Below are 15790 nucleotides of genomic sequence, written 5' to 3'. Positions count from 1 at the left end.
TCTTGCTGCTACCTGCCCTATAATTAGACATAACTGACAGATATAGGAAAGCTAGAATGAGTAGTTAGGGCCTAGAGCAAGCAGGTTAGTAGGTGAACCTGTAGTTGTAGAATATTCTTGGTTTTCGAAATGAAATAGCACCTTGGCACAACCCATGTTTGGGCGGATGGAAGAGTACATTTGTCCACAGCAGAGGTTTTGTATAATCAGATAAAGAATTCCCCAATGTCAGGGACAAGCAGGAGTCCCAAGAGGTGGGCAGAGAAGGCACAGGGGTAGGAGGATGGGGTGGGGGAAAAGGCCAGTGATTTGTGGGGTTCTGTGCCACCTGTGAGGCAGGGGCTGGGGTTGGAGGAAGAGGAAGAGTCAGGGCGGGCAGGCAGTGGTGGGGGCTCCTCTGTCCCTCCCCTGCTGTCTCCAAGGACAAGGAGGGGCTTAAAGCGACAGGAGCAGCTGGAGCTGCTGTGCAGGTGAAGTCGCCAGTTGCTTGTGTGAGGGGGCTTAAGTGAGCTGGAAGGGGCATGGTTGCTCCAACTGTCTGGGCCAGAGTACAAGTCTGAAGAAGTAGGTGCCTAGCTAGCTAATTAGTAGGAGTGTTGTGTATATCCCTTGCAACTTAGGAGCTGATGTAGTTGAGTGTTTTGCCAACAAAGAACTAAACTACCAATTGCTTATCCTCGTTGGGGCTGGGTGTACTCTGGACACCCAACCATATTTACTCCCTGTTCGATTCTGTACCTAACAGTGTCTACTTGTACCCAGCCCTTTTGCTGTGTTTCATTTTTGTCTAGTAAGGAAGTGGAATATGTATGAAAGTGTAAAAAATGTGACCTCTAAATGAGTGCCTTGACTCCTCATTAGAAGCATAAAGGTATTTGGCTCTAAATGGAAAGCATGTTTTGGTTAACGATAACAAAAGAGAATATAGTAAGATTCAGACTATAAGCCTTTGCCTGTTTACTTTGGAATAAGCTCCACTGAACATAATGTGATTTACTCCTGAGTAGACATGTAGAGGATTATATTATGTTTCCTAATGTAAAAACCACCAGGAAATTGTGACAGCAAGGATGGATATTAAGGTGAGCATGTGGATATAAAGGTGAGCACGTGACTTAACTAAGGAAGATCCAGCTTGGACTTTTCTTGATTCTGAACATGATGAAATGTAAATGTTCAGCTATAAATTAAATACAATGTACATCCTTATAGAAAGATCTTTAAACCTTTTAGCAGTCAGCAATCCAGCTGTGCTTTCTGAATCTTGACACAGAGGTCAACCAGTGTTTTGTATGCCTTCTTTGGAAATATGGCACTCATGTTTCCCAAGCACCTTTTCCTTCTATTACTACTACCTTACAGAAAATCAGCTGCCAAAAACCCTAAGGTCATACTTCTACAGGAACAAGGTGTGTTTACCAAGAACTGATTAGCTCCACTTTAAGTACTAATCTTGCCAAGGCGAAGGTGAATTAAATTGAGCAAGAAAAAGCAGTTCATCCCCTTGTCTGATCCAGCAGGGCTGCTCTTAGATACCCTGACCTTAGCCTGTTTAAGGCTTTAAAAGGAAAACAAAACATAACCCAGTATTTTGCATTTAACTTGGAAGCAAACTACTCACTTCTCTGGTAAAAACAAACAAACAAAACCTTGGAAGCAAACTGAAATCCGGTCTAGATGTTTTAACTCTGAAATAATAAAATCCCTGGCAGTCAGTATCTGTTAATAGGCACACACTCTGCCTCAGTGAACATTGTTGAAAGACAGCCACACGTCCAATGGATTACAGCAGTGGCGAGATACCTCTGGAGGCAATTTCCCCCAATCCATGTCCACTTACCCCACACTTGACGTCACATGTCAGGCGTGAGGCAGGTGAAAAGACACAGCTGCATTGGGAGGAGGCTTTTATTTGGTGCCTTTTAAAATGGGTGTCAAATCCACTTCTGGGATTGGTTCTACACATGATCTCATCAGTGCAGCCAGTTCCTGCTGGAAGTGGGGCTCGCAGCTGCCACTGATGAACTGACTTGCAGTGACTACAGACCCCATTTTGTTTGACTTCATGGTTTGATTTCAACGATTGGCCCCACTTTGCTTACATGTGAGGTGATTGAACACCCAAATAAGGCTTCTGTCATGTTTGGATTTAGCTTCCACACCAAAAGTTCGCCCCCCTCAAAAAGCTACCATTGCTAGTACTTGATGCATGTACTATCCATTTTTCATACAGAGAGCATCCATTAGTCATAAAGTGAGCCTTCTGCCCTCAGTACAGCTCATAGTCCTTCCTCAATGTCTTTTTAAATACTCTCTTGCAGTTGCATACCTTTTTAAGCTCAGAACTTGCTGAGCTCCCTAACACCAACTTGCAACACACAATTCCAGATTGTTTAGGAATCTATATGCTCCCCCAAATAGTATTGGGGGGAGGAGTGCAACTTAATATTATTTAGAATTTATAATAATCTCATAGCAAATTAAGGTTTTTTGGCCACAAAATTTGAGGTTTTTTAGCATTACGTATTAAAGTCAACAAAGAAAACTTTTCTACAAGTTTTTTATACCTGCTAATCAGTTACACAAAGCTGAAACTTCAGGATTCCTTGTGTCAGCCTAGCTTAATTCCCTAACACCTTCCACTGTCTCCGGTATTGTTCAATGAGAAAATCACTTTGAGCCACAAAGATGCTAAGCAAGCAAGAAGTCTCATTTGTTAGCACTAAGCTTCTGTTTGTATGTTAGTTACTGTGGCAGTGTCTCTGATGTGTAACACTCATACTAATGCTGTACATGATCAAAGGCTTCCAGCAACGGTTTCACCTCCTCTGGAATAATGGCTGCCAAAAGCATCAGCACCTCTTTCTGAAGATATTGCTAAGGCAAACCTTTTCCTGGGGGCAGAGTGAATGCTTCAGGTGAGCATTAAAACAGCCATGCTGGGTCAAACAAATAGCCTATCCAGTGTTGTGTAATGGGATTTCTGTCATAGAAACCACATACAAAAATTTTAATAGCATTGGAGCTATTAAAACGGCATTTTCCATTTCTTCCTGTTTTCTTCCAGCATCTGTCGGTCCATGGTGTTAGGAATAGTCAAAGCATTAAAAAGCTAAGACAGAACTTGCATTAAGACAGTCCCTTTTCTGAAATAATAAAATGGCTGCTTCTTTCTTTATGTAGCAGCACTCATGCATTTGCCAGTGCCTTTGCTTTATTAAAGGACCACCCCTCTCTTGGCTCCATTGTGTCTTTATCTGCTTAACAGGCATTTGCAAATGCATAGTTGTTGCTTGCCCACTCTGAATTTGTATGTTTACATCTAACAATATACTGTAATGTGAAAGGTAAGAAAAATGGCAAACATCATTATTTTGAAACTGGCACAAATGTTCATTTTGCTGTAAATACACATGTTGGAGAAACTGGTGTGCTGAGCCTGACCTCACCTTCATCTAGGCGAAAACTCATTTGAAAAGCAGTCCTGTAATTTACAGTCTCTTTAACATGTTTAGCCATCTTTTGTAACATGGTTTTGCTTTTGGGTGTTACTATGCTGCTGGTGAGAAAAGTTCTACAGCTCAGAGCCAGGCTAGATACAACAGTAGGCAGCTGGTTTTTTAAACAGTATTTTAATAGTCACAGCCATGCCTCCCCCCTTGAAACTACAGTGTAAGAGGAAAGGGATAATGCCTCTCCCTGGGGCTGTCATTTGTCTTGGGCAGAAATTAATACCTTTCTAATATCTGCATGTGTTGACCCACAGAAAGAATGGTGTGGAGAGAGTGGTTAAAACACACTCCAGTTCTATGATTCTTGTTGGATCTCCCCTGCCACCCCCTCCCAGCTATTATTAAAGTATTAAAAATAGCAACACTATCTGCCTTCAGATGTAAGAAATGTGGGTAAGGAAACAGGGGCTGTTAGGGATGAGTATTCTAGCTCTGGCCTTCATCAGTTTTTGTCGTGCTCCACTTTGTAAAATGTGACTGTGTCTAGTGGGGGAGCCTTTAATATCTATAGAGGCTTCCAGCACATTTTGGAACCATACTTTCCCCTATAAGGAGCCTCCACAAATACAAAAATTCCCCTCCTTGACACAATCACTTCCTACAATTTAGACAGTGATAAAAATCTAATAACCAAAGAAGGCTGCTGCCATGCCTGATTATGCCTACAGGTATGAGCAGTGTAAAAAATGTCTCCTCTTGATGTTGCTGTGTGTTACCTGTTTCCAAATAAAATTTAACTTCCTATTAGTTGCGGAGCATAGGCATCTCAACAGGTGTAAGCCATAATGGGTGTATGAAACAGCCATGCCATAGGCATAGGCAGGATTTATGTTGGGGGGGGGGGAGGCAGGACACCCACCTGTCATCATCCTCTGTCTGGCAGATTTGGAATGAAATGTCTCAACAACTGTTTTAAATCACTTTCTTTTGCTCAGAAAAATCTGTCAAAAATCTTTCTACAGTTTCGACTTTTAGTTAAGTACTTTTATTTATTTACTTAATGGGGGGAGGCAGCCTCCCCCTCCCGGCTATGCCCATGAACCATGTTAAGAGGCAGTATGCCAGTGAATACAACAATATGCTTGGGAGCAACAGTGTTGGAGGGCTCTTGCCTTTATGTTGTGTTTGCCATCTTCCCAGGAGCTGGCCACTGTGAGAAATGGGTACTGCCTTTTAAGTAGTGGTAACAACTAATTCTGCGCTTGGTGTTGTCTAAGTGTAGCTGCATATGTGAACATTGGGAAAAAATACACAAGAAATTGCAGCAGCCACTGCTCATACCGCATTCAAAAGTGCCTGGCATTTGGCTTGTCAAGCAAGTATGCAGGGCAGCACTTGAACCAGGCCTGGCATGGGAAGTGAGAAGCTCCACTGTGCACATTGAAGTCACTATTAAGGTTTCAGTCTGCCATTTTGTTGATCACCCTTGCTAATCAAGTTCTTCTCAAGCTTTGGCTATATAACAGTAATAATAGCAACAGCTGTAACACATATTTTATTTATTTAACCCTTTGTCATGTAGGGTCCCAAGGTGGTATGCAACAGCATAGGGAAACAAGTCACAAACATGGCAAAACAGGTGAAAACCATAGCATCAGGTGAAAAAAGCAAACATAAGTTGTAACCAGCCAGACTCAAAACCAGTCCTTGGAATGTCCTACTATTCAGCCATTTTTGCCTCCTGTTAGCTACTTTTCTTTAATATTTAACAGAAGGCTAATCCTTAACAGACCTTGACTTGGGTTTTTATTTTTAGAGCAGGGAGCTTGATGTACCTTTTTGAAAGGTCCATGTCTTTGATGTGCATTGAATCACTCTTAGGTTTCATGTAGGTTTCATGCCCAAAAAATTCTGTTATGTTGATAAAGAAGGATTTCTCTTCATAAAAATCCTTATCCAAGCATTTCATAAGAAAATAAGGGTCTCTGACATGCAGTTTTTGAGATTACCTCTGAAGAGTAATTTCTTGTTCAATAAAATAATGACAATTTTTTTCTTTAAAGTTCCCCAAGTCTCAGTGGCATGTAGGGAATACAGTGGTGCCTCGCAAGACGAAAAGAATCCGTTCCACGATTCTCTTCGTCTAGCGGTTTTTTCGTCTTGCGAAGCAAGCCCATTGACGGCTTAGCGGATTAGCGCTATTAGTGGTTTAGCGGCTTAGCGGATCAGCTGATAAGCAGCTTAGCGGCTTAGAAAAAGGGGGGGGGGAACCCCGCAGGAACTTGCAAGACATTTTCGTCTTGCGAAGCAAGCCCATAGGAAAATTCATTTTGCGAAGCGCCTCCAAAACGGAAAACCCTTTCGTCTAGCGGGTTTTCGTCTTGCGAGGCGTTCGTCTTGCGGGGCACCACTGTACCAATATATGCTAAAGGTTTGTGGAACAATATAGGTTGAGTCTTTTGTGTCATTTCCTCAAGTCTCCCTTGAGTAGTGTAGCTTTACAGGGGAAGTGTGATGATTGTGACAAGCACATTCCAACACTATTACCAACACCCACCACAAACTGCTTTACTTGTTGCTTGAACAAACTTAGAGAGCTGACTTAATATATTGTACAATTGCTCTGTTCTAGTAAGGCTATCCAGAGGCAAGCATTTAGCAGTTTTATCACTTTCTCAAGATTTGTGTACATACATAGCACTGTGCAAATCATCCCCTAGGTTTGTTGAAGCAAAACAAGGCAATAGTGCCTTACCCTCTGCTAGGTGTTGAGAGGCACTATTAAGCCATGTTTAGCCTCTCTAGGGACCAGCATTGGGTTGATTCTACAGTCTAAGCTTGAATGACTCTGCCGCACCATCCCATTTTTAGCAGGAGAAGAAACAGTCAGCTCTCTCAAATTTGCAAGCTCTTGCCCCATTAAATTCCTGGCTGCTATTCATATAAGAAGGTCCATTAGCAGTATGAAGATGCAGGCCTCCCTCCCTCCCCTCCACTGTTGGAGGGAAGGAGGCACTGTTCTTGGCAATGTCTGTCCAGAATTGGGTAGGTACATTGCAGAGAATTGGAAACAAAGGGTCCCATGGCATCAGTGTTCTATTAGCATAAGTGTTCATGGGCTGGAGTCCACTTCATCAGATACACGTAGTATTATACACAGTTGGCAGTATGGGTATAGAGAAGGGAGAGAGAGAGAGAAAAGGGGGCCAAATGGCTGTGAACAGCAACAAGTACATAAAATTGTCACAACTATAAACCTGAAGAGAAGGCGAAAACATTCACAAAGGCAGCAATTGGTGATAATATAATTATCCTAAGTTTTGCAATTGTTAGTTAACATTTGTACTGAACAGGAAACTATTGTCTGTATTCAAGCCTGAACAGACTTGGACTTCTTGGTTCTAATTCAACAATTTCACGCTGGAGTCTCCTTATAAAATAATTTCAGAGAATGCAATTTTTCAGGTTAGTAACAGGGCTCTGGGATACTGAAATGTACTCTTACTGGTTTCTGAATGCTGCCATTTCTAGTGTCTGATTTGCGAACATTTCGTCTTTTGCATAGAGACTGACCTTTATGTAGAAGGACATTGCTGGCAGGTGACAATATATTACAAAGGAATATGAGCAGGTACACGAGTCCTTAACGTTAGGTCTTACAATAGTGCATCAACTTTGTCCTAAAAAACACTCAGGCATCTAGGGTTGCAGTAGGGTCTGTGTCCATGTACAGCTACTTAAAAAGATCTCGGCAAATATCAGACCCTGGGCAGGAGAGGCACTCCTTCTGGTAGTCAGAGCCCCAACTATTCCGGGCTTTCTATGTTAACCAGAACCTTGAATTTGAGAGTAGCTATCTTTAAGCAAGGATAAGTCAACTCAAGACCTGTGAGAAAACAGTATCATTGTTCAGGATGGCCTGTAGATCCTTGACATTATGCAGACATAGTTTACTTGTGAGCTGTACATGACAGGTAGTGTTCTGTCAATTTTTCCCCCTTACGGGATTTTCCTGTAGTAGATTATTTCTGGATACAAGTATAACCTTGATGATCCTGCTTTTTCACTTCATTGGGTGGGTGTTAATAGTTTAAGAAATGCCTGATGTAAATCCTAAAGGTGTGAGTCCCTGTCCAACAAGTTGGAACAGATGCAGTTCTCTTAATAAGACTTGGCTATGGACAGTGGATCTTGTGGTGTCTTTGTGGTGAAAGTTAGATTACAAATGTGCAGTGGGTTTCTGGCATAAGGTGATGCTTGTATTTTTATTGCATAAAAACACACTGGTGTCCAGAAAGTGAACTGGGTGCTTGAAGTGGTCCAGGTCCATGTTCAGACCATCAACCTAATTTAATAAACCTTAGTTTGTGTGGTTCCATTTAGTGGCTTAAACAATCGTTCGGAAGGACAAAAAATACTTCCTCAGGTTTTAGATGGTGTGAACATGTCACAGCAAGAACGGTCTAAGGTGGCAACTTTTATAAGTGAAATAATTACCAGGATTCCAACAACAAACTGCTTGTTCCCACAAAACACTTTTCCTCCATAGAAGCTGCAGCAGCATTGTCTCTCCCTACCCCAAAAAATGCTGTTTTGCTGTGGCACTTCAGCCACCTACCACATTTCTGTCATATCCGTGGTCATCATATCATCATTGTAGGCTGAGGAAGTTGTGTACAGAGGGACAGGTCAGTGGATTCTAGCATAGTTGAAGAAGTCAGACAATGTGTGTTGAAAATATAGCCTTTGGGGTACCTGGATCAAGGGAGAAGGATGGCAAAACCTAGCTTTGTTTCTCTTCTCCCCTTCCCTTGATTTGGGGTGAGAGAAATAAAGCTATATTTTGCAAGCAAAAGCAGAGAAGCCTCACTTGCTGCTGTTTCGAAGAGCAAGCAGGATTGCTCACCCTTCACATTAGCCAGTGCTTAGGGAGGGGGATTCTTTTAATGCTAATTTCAGGCATGTGAGAGCGCTCCCTGCAGGGTGCACTCTTGCATTCCTGCACCAAACAGGTTCGCTTGCCCTTTCATCTTACTCAGCAAAGAGCCCTCACATGCACCGAAAGCCCAGTTCTTAGGAGGATCGTTCTTCCTTCATGCTTGCTGCTAGGTAAAGGTGAAGGGACCCCTGACCATTAGGTCCAGTCGTGGCCAACTCTGGGGTTGCGGCGCTCATCTCGCTTTATTGGCCAAGGGAGCCGGCGTGCAGCTTCCGGGTCATGTGGCCAGCATGACTAAGCTGCTTCTGGTGAACTAGAGCAGCGCACGGAAATGCCGTTTACCTTCCCGCCGGAGCGGTGCCTATTTATCTACTTGCACTTTGATGTGCTTTTGAACTGCTAGGTTGGCAGGAGCAGGGACCGAGCAACGGGAGCTCACCCCGTCGCAGGGATTCGAACCGCCGACCTTCTGATCGGCAAGTCCTAGGCTCTGTGGTTTAACCCGCAGCGCCACCCGCGTCCTTTTACTGAGTTCCAAAAGCGCTATTTGAAATATCCATCCCCATTCTCCTTTAAACAGTGCTTTTATGCAACTCTTTGCTGAAACAGGAGCATGGGGCTTCTCAAAAGCACTGTTTGAAGCCACTTGCACACTTCTCTTGTGAGCAGGTGGTAGTGGCAGGGGGGAGAGTGTGAGAGACCTTTCTTCCCCACATTGCTGCTGTTGCCTGCGTACTTGTAGGAGAAGAACATGCGCTGCCTCAAACAGCACTTCTGAGCAGGATATAATTCCCACTCATGGGCAATTGAGCAGAGATTACATCCTGCTGGGAACAGAATACACAGCCAAGCCAGACTTAAACCCCATCCTCCCACTGATCTACTGACATCGGCAGGTAGGTGTGGTTTGGGAGAAATGGCCTCATGGGCCACATTGGTTCCCCACCCCTGCTGTATGAGATCGACTATTAGAATGAGAATGTTTCCAGGATACATCTGGGGTTGGGTAACAACCAGTGCAGACAAACCCTTTTTTCAGAGAACATCTATTCTTGGCCAGCCAAGTTTTTCCTGTTAACATTAGTTCATAAAATGTAATTTTAAGGAATTTGTTATTGTTTCTTGGCATCAACAACCAGACCTATAGAGTTACCTTTGCTTCCTCAAAACCTCCAGTTTCCTTTAGCCTTGCTGTAGAGACTCCCTCCAATGGATGAGAGAGAGGTTTTGCTGGGCATGCCACTCATACCTCTGCTTCTTCTTCTTTTTTCTTTTTTTTACATTTTTAGAAAATGTTTCAGCTTTCCTATTTTGTCATTGCATAGTATATGCCAAGCCTTCATTGTAAACAAGAAATGTGAGTTCAGTTGTGTTTTTTTAAGTGCTCTTGGTCAATGAAAGTGAGATTCAAATTCCTAACTGCTGATCCTGAATGATGGGGGAAATAGCCTCAAAATACAAACATGTCTTCTCCATAAACGTAAAGCATCATTTCTGTGTTTGCACAGTATTCTCATTGTTCCCTCTTGCCTAGTGTAATTCAGTGCTGCAAGATGTAGTGAGGGCCACAGGCTTAGATGACTTTAAAATGAGAGTGGCACACTTATAGAGGATGGGTGTATCACTGCATAATGTGATAGCTAAACAGAGCCTCCCAATCTCAGAGATTGTCTTTCTCTGAACATCCCTAGCTGAGGTGCAAACAGCAGAGGAGGGCTGTTTTCATACCCTGCTGTGGTCTTTCCCAAAGCATATTTCTAGTTATTGCTGTCCAGATATGTCCACTGTTTGCCCGAGCCTAGAAAACCTAGCATCGGTTGCTAAAGGCGGAGCACACTTGTAAGGTAGGGGGGGTGTTGTATGTTTTACAAACAGTCTCCATACAAAGGCAGAACCATGTCCTAGCTTGAGAAACCAGTTACAGCAGGCTAGTGAGGCAGGAACTGTTTGCACAATGCCACCAGGTCTTTTGAAGTGTTGTGGCATTTCAAAAGCCTCATAGTGAGTACCATTTGATAGCCTAGGGACTGTTTGCTGCTCTAGGGACTGTTTACCATGTTAGTTGTAGCTGAAAGTTTCCCTGGGAGGAAAAGATCCTCTTGGATGAGAGTTTTGAATGTGTGTAGAACAACAGAGATAGTTATCTCAGATTTTCCTATCATTTTCCTACAGGGAATCCCCCTCCCCAATAGGGGAATAAATGGCTACTGTCTGCTACCAGTCTCTTCATAGTGTCCTGTTGTTAGGAGCTCTTAAATATTCTCAAAAGGTGGTGCTCAGTTCAAGTTGAACATTTTTCAAAGAACAGGGCCTATTTGTTCAATTTCAACTTCTAAGCTTCTAAATCCCAGAAGAAATTAAATGAGGTGCCTAGAGCTATGACAGCCTGTGATGTTGATTTGCTGCAGATGTCACCTTTAATATCATGCACATCAAATGCATGCGATTTCTAGTGCAATGTGGTGCCGCCACTGCAGGAACAGTGCTGAATTTAAGGAATGCTGTGAAAAAGATATTATTGATAATAGCTAACTGTATAAGTCTCCTTAAAAGCCACGCAGTAGGAACTCTTGAGGGTGAAGACATGGGTAGGAGATAAGGGTTTTTGCTGCTATGCCTAAATGCCCTTGTGTATCTGGTTTATCTGACCCTTGCAGGAGAAACATGATTTGAGCTAGGGCAGGTATATCTTTTGTCTATTAGCGCTGGATTACGTCTTGGTATTTCAGGCATGGTTTAACGAAGAAGTTCTTTGAAGGTTAGATTATTTGACCCATTTGGTAGGAAATGTGTTTGCAGGCTAATAGTAGCTTGCTCCTCTTCCTCCTATCAGTTCATTGAAGCCTAAGGCTAGCTCATGGTGTTTCAGACAAAAAGCACCTCCTTTCTCCTATTGCCTGTCTTTTCAGATAATGTGATCTCTCTTCACAATTCTTAGCTTTTCTTCTTCTCTGAATCAAAGCTTTCAGTTTTTGACACAGGGAGAGAATTGATGATACAACTAGATTCCCTAATAATTGCAGCATTTTGTAGGTACTAGGGGAGGAAACAAACCGACCTCCAAGGGCTTTGTGAATTTCTGTATGAACAACAGTACAGTTTCTTCTCTGTGCACTAAGAAAGAGTCTGTTGCTTGGCAATTAGGTGAAGCTTGGAGCGTAAAAGAATAAAACTACTGTTTCTCCCTTTTGCAGATCCTGCTGACTGAAGAGTTTGTGGAAAGAATGCTGGAAGACCTAGAAGATCTGAATTCTTCAGAGGAAGTAAGTTTCTTAACTCTAATATCCAAAGGGACTCTTTCTGTATTCAGGGGGTTGATTTGCTTGGTTGATGGTTTGATGGCCTGGTTTCTTGGCTATAAATCCAGGGCTCATGTTTTCTTTGCTGTTATCACCCAGTCCTTGAAAATCCTTCATGTGGCCACCCCAAGATTATGTGGTCGGAGCACTGGGGATGGTAAAGATTGAATGTTCTATTTTAGGACATCTATGCTAGCCACTCCCCTGGCAGTTGTTGATGTCTTGGCAAAATTCCGACGGAATTCCTATCCCTTATAGTCTACTGAATGTAGACATAGACTTTGACTGTCCGTAATGACACCTTCTGTAGTTTTTTACTGCTTACTTGACAGCCTTGCATTGTGGTAAGAGCATTTATATGACTCCTGTGGGGCTGCTAATGGTTTTTCATGTGCATATCATAAGGTAATCCTCCCTAACATTCATTCATTGCCATGAAAAGCAAATAATCCTAATTCTCACAGTACCTGTTGACTCCAGTCAAGGTTTGTCTGCTTGTAGAACAGCCTTTCCTACTTCTACTGCCAAAACTGCCCTGTTGTTTAATTCTTACTGCTGAAGTTTTGTAGTCTCAGAATTAGAAGGCTGTGTTGTAATGAAAGTTACAGTAGTAGTTTATTTTTAAATTGACAAAGGATAAGGAGAGGGTGGCAGAAATTTACAGTCAAAGGAGATAACACAACCAACTTGGAACATGCACACCTGGTTTTCTGTAATGGAGTCTGTCTTGGGGCCTCTCCTGGCCAAAACTGAAACTTCCTTTTAAGGTGCAAGCTACTATAGAAAAGTTATTTTTAGGCATGCTTCATGTTTATTTTTAGGGGTGCTTCATAACAGTCTTCAGGGTTGGCAGTGGGGAACCATCTCCATTCCCCAAAGTCTTAGGTCAATGAGAAGTTTGGTTCATCCTATGAGGAGCTGGGAACTGCCTCTTGGTCAGGGCCAGAAAGACAGCTGGCTCGAGGACTGCACAGTAACCTAGAATCTTAAAACCACACAGGAAGGCTTGGCACACTTCTTACATGGATTAAAAATGGATTTGAGAGACATTTTGAGGAACAATCAACATCAAAAATGGGGGTGTGGTGTTTTTTTTACAGCAACAAAAACTAGAATGAAGTTAAAAGACTGTTTCATCTTGCATCTAGTACTTAACCCAGTAAATGTGAATGAAGTTGTCTTTCATTATTACGCCAAGTTTACTGCCTCCCTAATTTTTATTTATCTCAAGATCATCCAAGTTTTTAGTGAATAAATGATAGTTCTTTTTTTTTAATAATATTTATTAGCAATTTTTGTTTTAATTACAATACCAAAAGAATCAATACAACACATCTCTTAACATAATTTTCTTAACTTCTTGGACTCCCTCTCATCTCCCACTCCTGCATTCCTGACTGTAAATTTTTTCCAGCAAATTTATCTCCTTGTTTCTATTCTTATTGTCTAGTTTTCCGATGTTATATCTCTAATTTAAATATCCTTTATTTAGATCTTAAAAGTTTAAATATAACCGAAAATTTCCAAAACTTTATCTTTTCTTAAATTTAACTTATCTTCATATTTCTCCTCATCTAGCTTAATGGTGCCAAGTTGTTTTTACTCTAGCATCCTTCTTAACATTCATAAAGTTTACAATATTTTTGTAAATAGGTCTTGAATTTCTTCCAATCTTCTTCCGCCGTCTCTTCTCCCATGTCTCGGATTCTGCCAGTCATCTCAGCCATTTCCATGTAGTCTATCAGTTACATCTGCCATTCTTCCAGTGTGGGTAAATCTTGAGTTTTCCAATGCTTGGCGACGAGTATCCTTGCTGCTGTTGTTGCATACATAAAAAATGTTCGATCCTTCTTTAACACCTTCTGGCCGACAATACCCAGAAGGAAGGCCTCTGGTTTCTTAGGGAAGGTATACTTAAGTACCTTTTTCAGCTCATTATATAACATTTCCCAGAAGGCCTTCACTTTAGGGCAGGTCCACCAGAGGTGAAAGAATGTTCCTTCATTTTCCTTACATTTCCAACATTTGTTATCAGACAAGTGGTAAATTTTTGCAAGTTTGACTGGGGTCAAGTACCATCTATATATCATTTTCATAACATTCTCTTTCAAAGTATTACATGCAGTAAAATTCAACCCACTAGTCCACAACCTCTCCCAGTCCTCAAACATGATATTATATCCAATATCCTGTGCCCACTTTATCATAGCCGATTTAACCGTTTCATCTTGAGTGTTCCATTTTAACAGCAAGTTATACATTGAATAAATGATAGTTCTAAATTACTTTTTAAACATTTTTTCATGTGAAGAAATTATTGGAGGAGTTTTAAAATAAGTTTACCATTGAATGATCTTCCCTCAGTGAAGGAGAGCCTTAATGTGAACTTTCTCTTGATTTTCTGTGAGCGTGATCTACTGGTTTTCTCTGTTGACAGTAGGTTTCTGATATGCCCAGGATACCTGTTTTGTTTAGCTGCCAAGCTCTTAAACTCTCCCATCATGGTTAAGAGATTTCTTTAATGTTAACATATAAACACCTATACATTCTATCTCTCTTCAAATGACATTTTCTAGTTCAATTTCTTCAGTCACTCTTTGGGTTTTTGCTAGCTACCATTTTTCTCTGTACACTCATTTTAGAGTTGTACTCTGTCCTCCACTTTACCTGAAAAACATTTACATCATCATCCTTAAGTGTTAAATCATCCCGAACTTGATGATCCTCAACTCCTGTTTGCTTACCCTGAGAAGTTAAGTCTAAAAGCTGCTTTGTGACTTCTTTCATGTTCAGCACCAGCAGTTTGGTTACTTCAGTTGAAGTGGAGGGTGCCTCTTTTGCACAGGCTCAGCTTGTCCCAGAAGAGACCCTAATGTCTAGCAAATGACTGCTCTAAAATGCTTTGCTCAATAGTGTGATAGAAATTTCCTTAATCTATACTCTTCCTCTTCATACCACTATCACATCCAAGAACTAGGGCCCTGCAGTTCCATCAGTCTAGCTGGTCCTGTATGTGGAAGAGAGAGCATTTCTGAAAATACCACCTTGGAGGGCTTTGACTCAATGTTCTACTCGGCTGTTTTTCTAGAAAAAGAGGTGCCAGAACTCAGCATGAACACCTCCCTCGTTCTCTTCGAATGGCAATGGCGCCCACCTGAGAGCTGCTGGAACTGAGTTCTGGCAGAAAAAAAGCCCATGCAACTTAACCACTCCTCAGCCAGTGTGCACAATGGTCATTGACTCCTCCATCTAACAGTCCATCCAGCAAGTCTATCCAGTCTACAGTCTTCCCACCAAGCAGACACCACCCCCAACTTTGTGATTGCCTCTTACTAGACCCTTCCCCAAGCAATTCCTGTAAGTTATTAAGCACCCAAGAAATAGGACAGTTCTATGGAATTCCCCCCTCCCAATTCCTCAGCTAAGACCCTCATTCTCCATAATAGCAAATGAACTGTTGGCATGGAGTAAGGCTCCTCTTTGTGTCCCTGAATTCTGCCCCTCTATTTTTCAAAGTCAGCCTCAGGGGAATGAATTTGTTCCCAAATAACCAGGAGCTCATAAGTCCCTATATTTCTGCTAGTTTTCTAGTTTTGCTACTGTTTTTGTTACGTTCATGTGGGATTGATGTTAACCTTGAGAGGCATATTGGGACTTCACTTCCCCACGACCCTTGCATGATCCTTTATTTGCCAGTCTCGCCAGCTTCTTCCTCAACTACCTTATTGTGGGGTTTCACTTGTGTTTGCTGTATATCAAACCTATTTTAAAACTGTTTTATCACTGTATTTTCAATGTATTGAACTCCATGCGTGCTGCTGTACCCTGAAGTCTTATATGCATGATACGCTGGGCTAGAAAACCTCTGAATTCACTGACTCAGTCCTTCTTAAGCAGGTGCCAACAAAAAAAAAAGGCCCTGGTGAATTAAGAGAAAGCAAAGTAAGACAGTAATGCACAAGTGAGTGGTAGAAATAGGAAAAAAAATACTTGGCTATGTAATCTATGTAAACTGACCTGTGATCTTTGGATGAAGGGTGGTATACATTTTTAATAAATAATGATAAAATAACAGTCTTCTGTCCCAAATGAACACTTTG

The 15790-nt window shown here is 41.8% G+C and overlaps 1 protein-coding gene across 2 annotated transcripts in view; it reads left to right on the top strand.

The window, feature by feature from the left end:
• SUFU (SUFU negative regulator of hedgehog signaling) overlaps window positions 1–15790 on the top strand; it is a 71244-nt gene that overhangs the window by 48542 nt on the left and 6912 nt on the right. For both annotated transcript variants that reach the window (XM_081864003.1, XM_081864002.1), the window contains exon 11: window positions 11586–11654. In XM_081864003.1, coding sequence (XP_081720129.1) covers window positions 11586–11654 — 69 coding nt within the window. The remainder of the gene's footprint in view (window positions 1–11585; window positions 11655–15790) is intronic.

Source organism: Podarcis erhardii (genome assembly GCF_964252035.2).
Source record: "Podarcis erhardii genome assembly, chromosome: 5".
Taxonomy (NCBI): Eukaryota; Metazoa; Chordata; class Lepidosauria; order Squamata; family Lacertidae; genus Podarcis; species Podarcis erhardii.
This window is presented reverse-complemented; position numbering and strand designations above follow the sequence as displayed.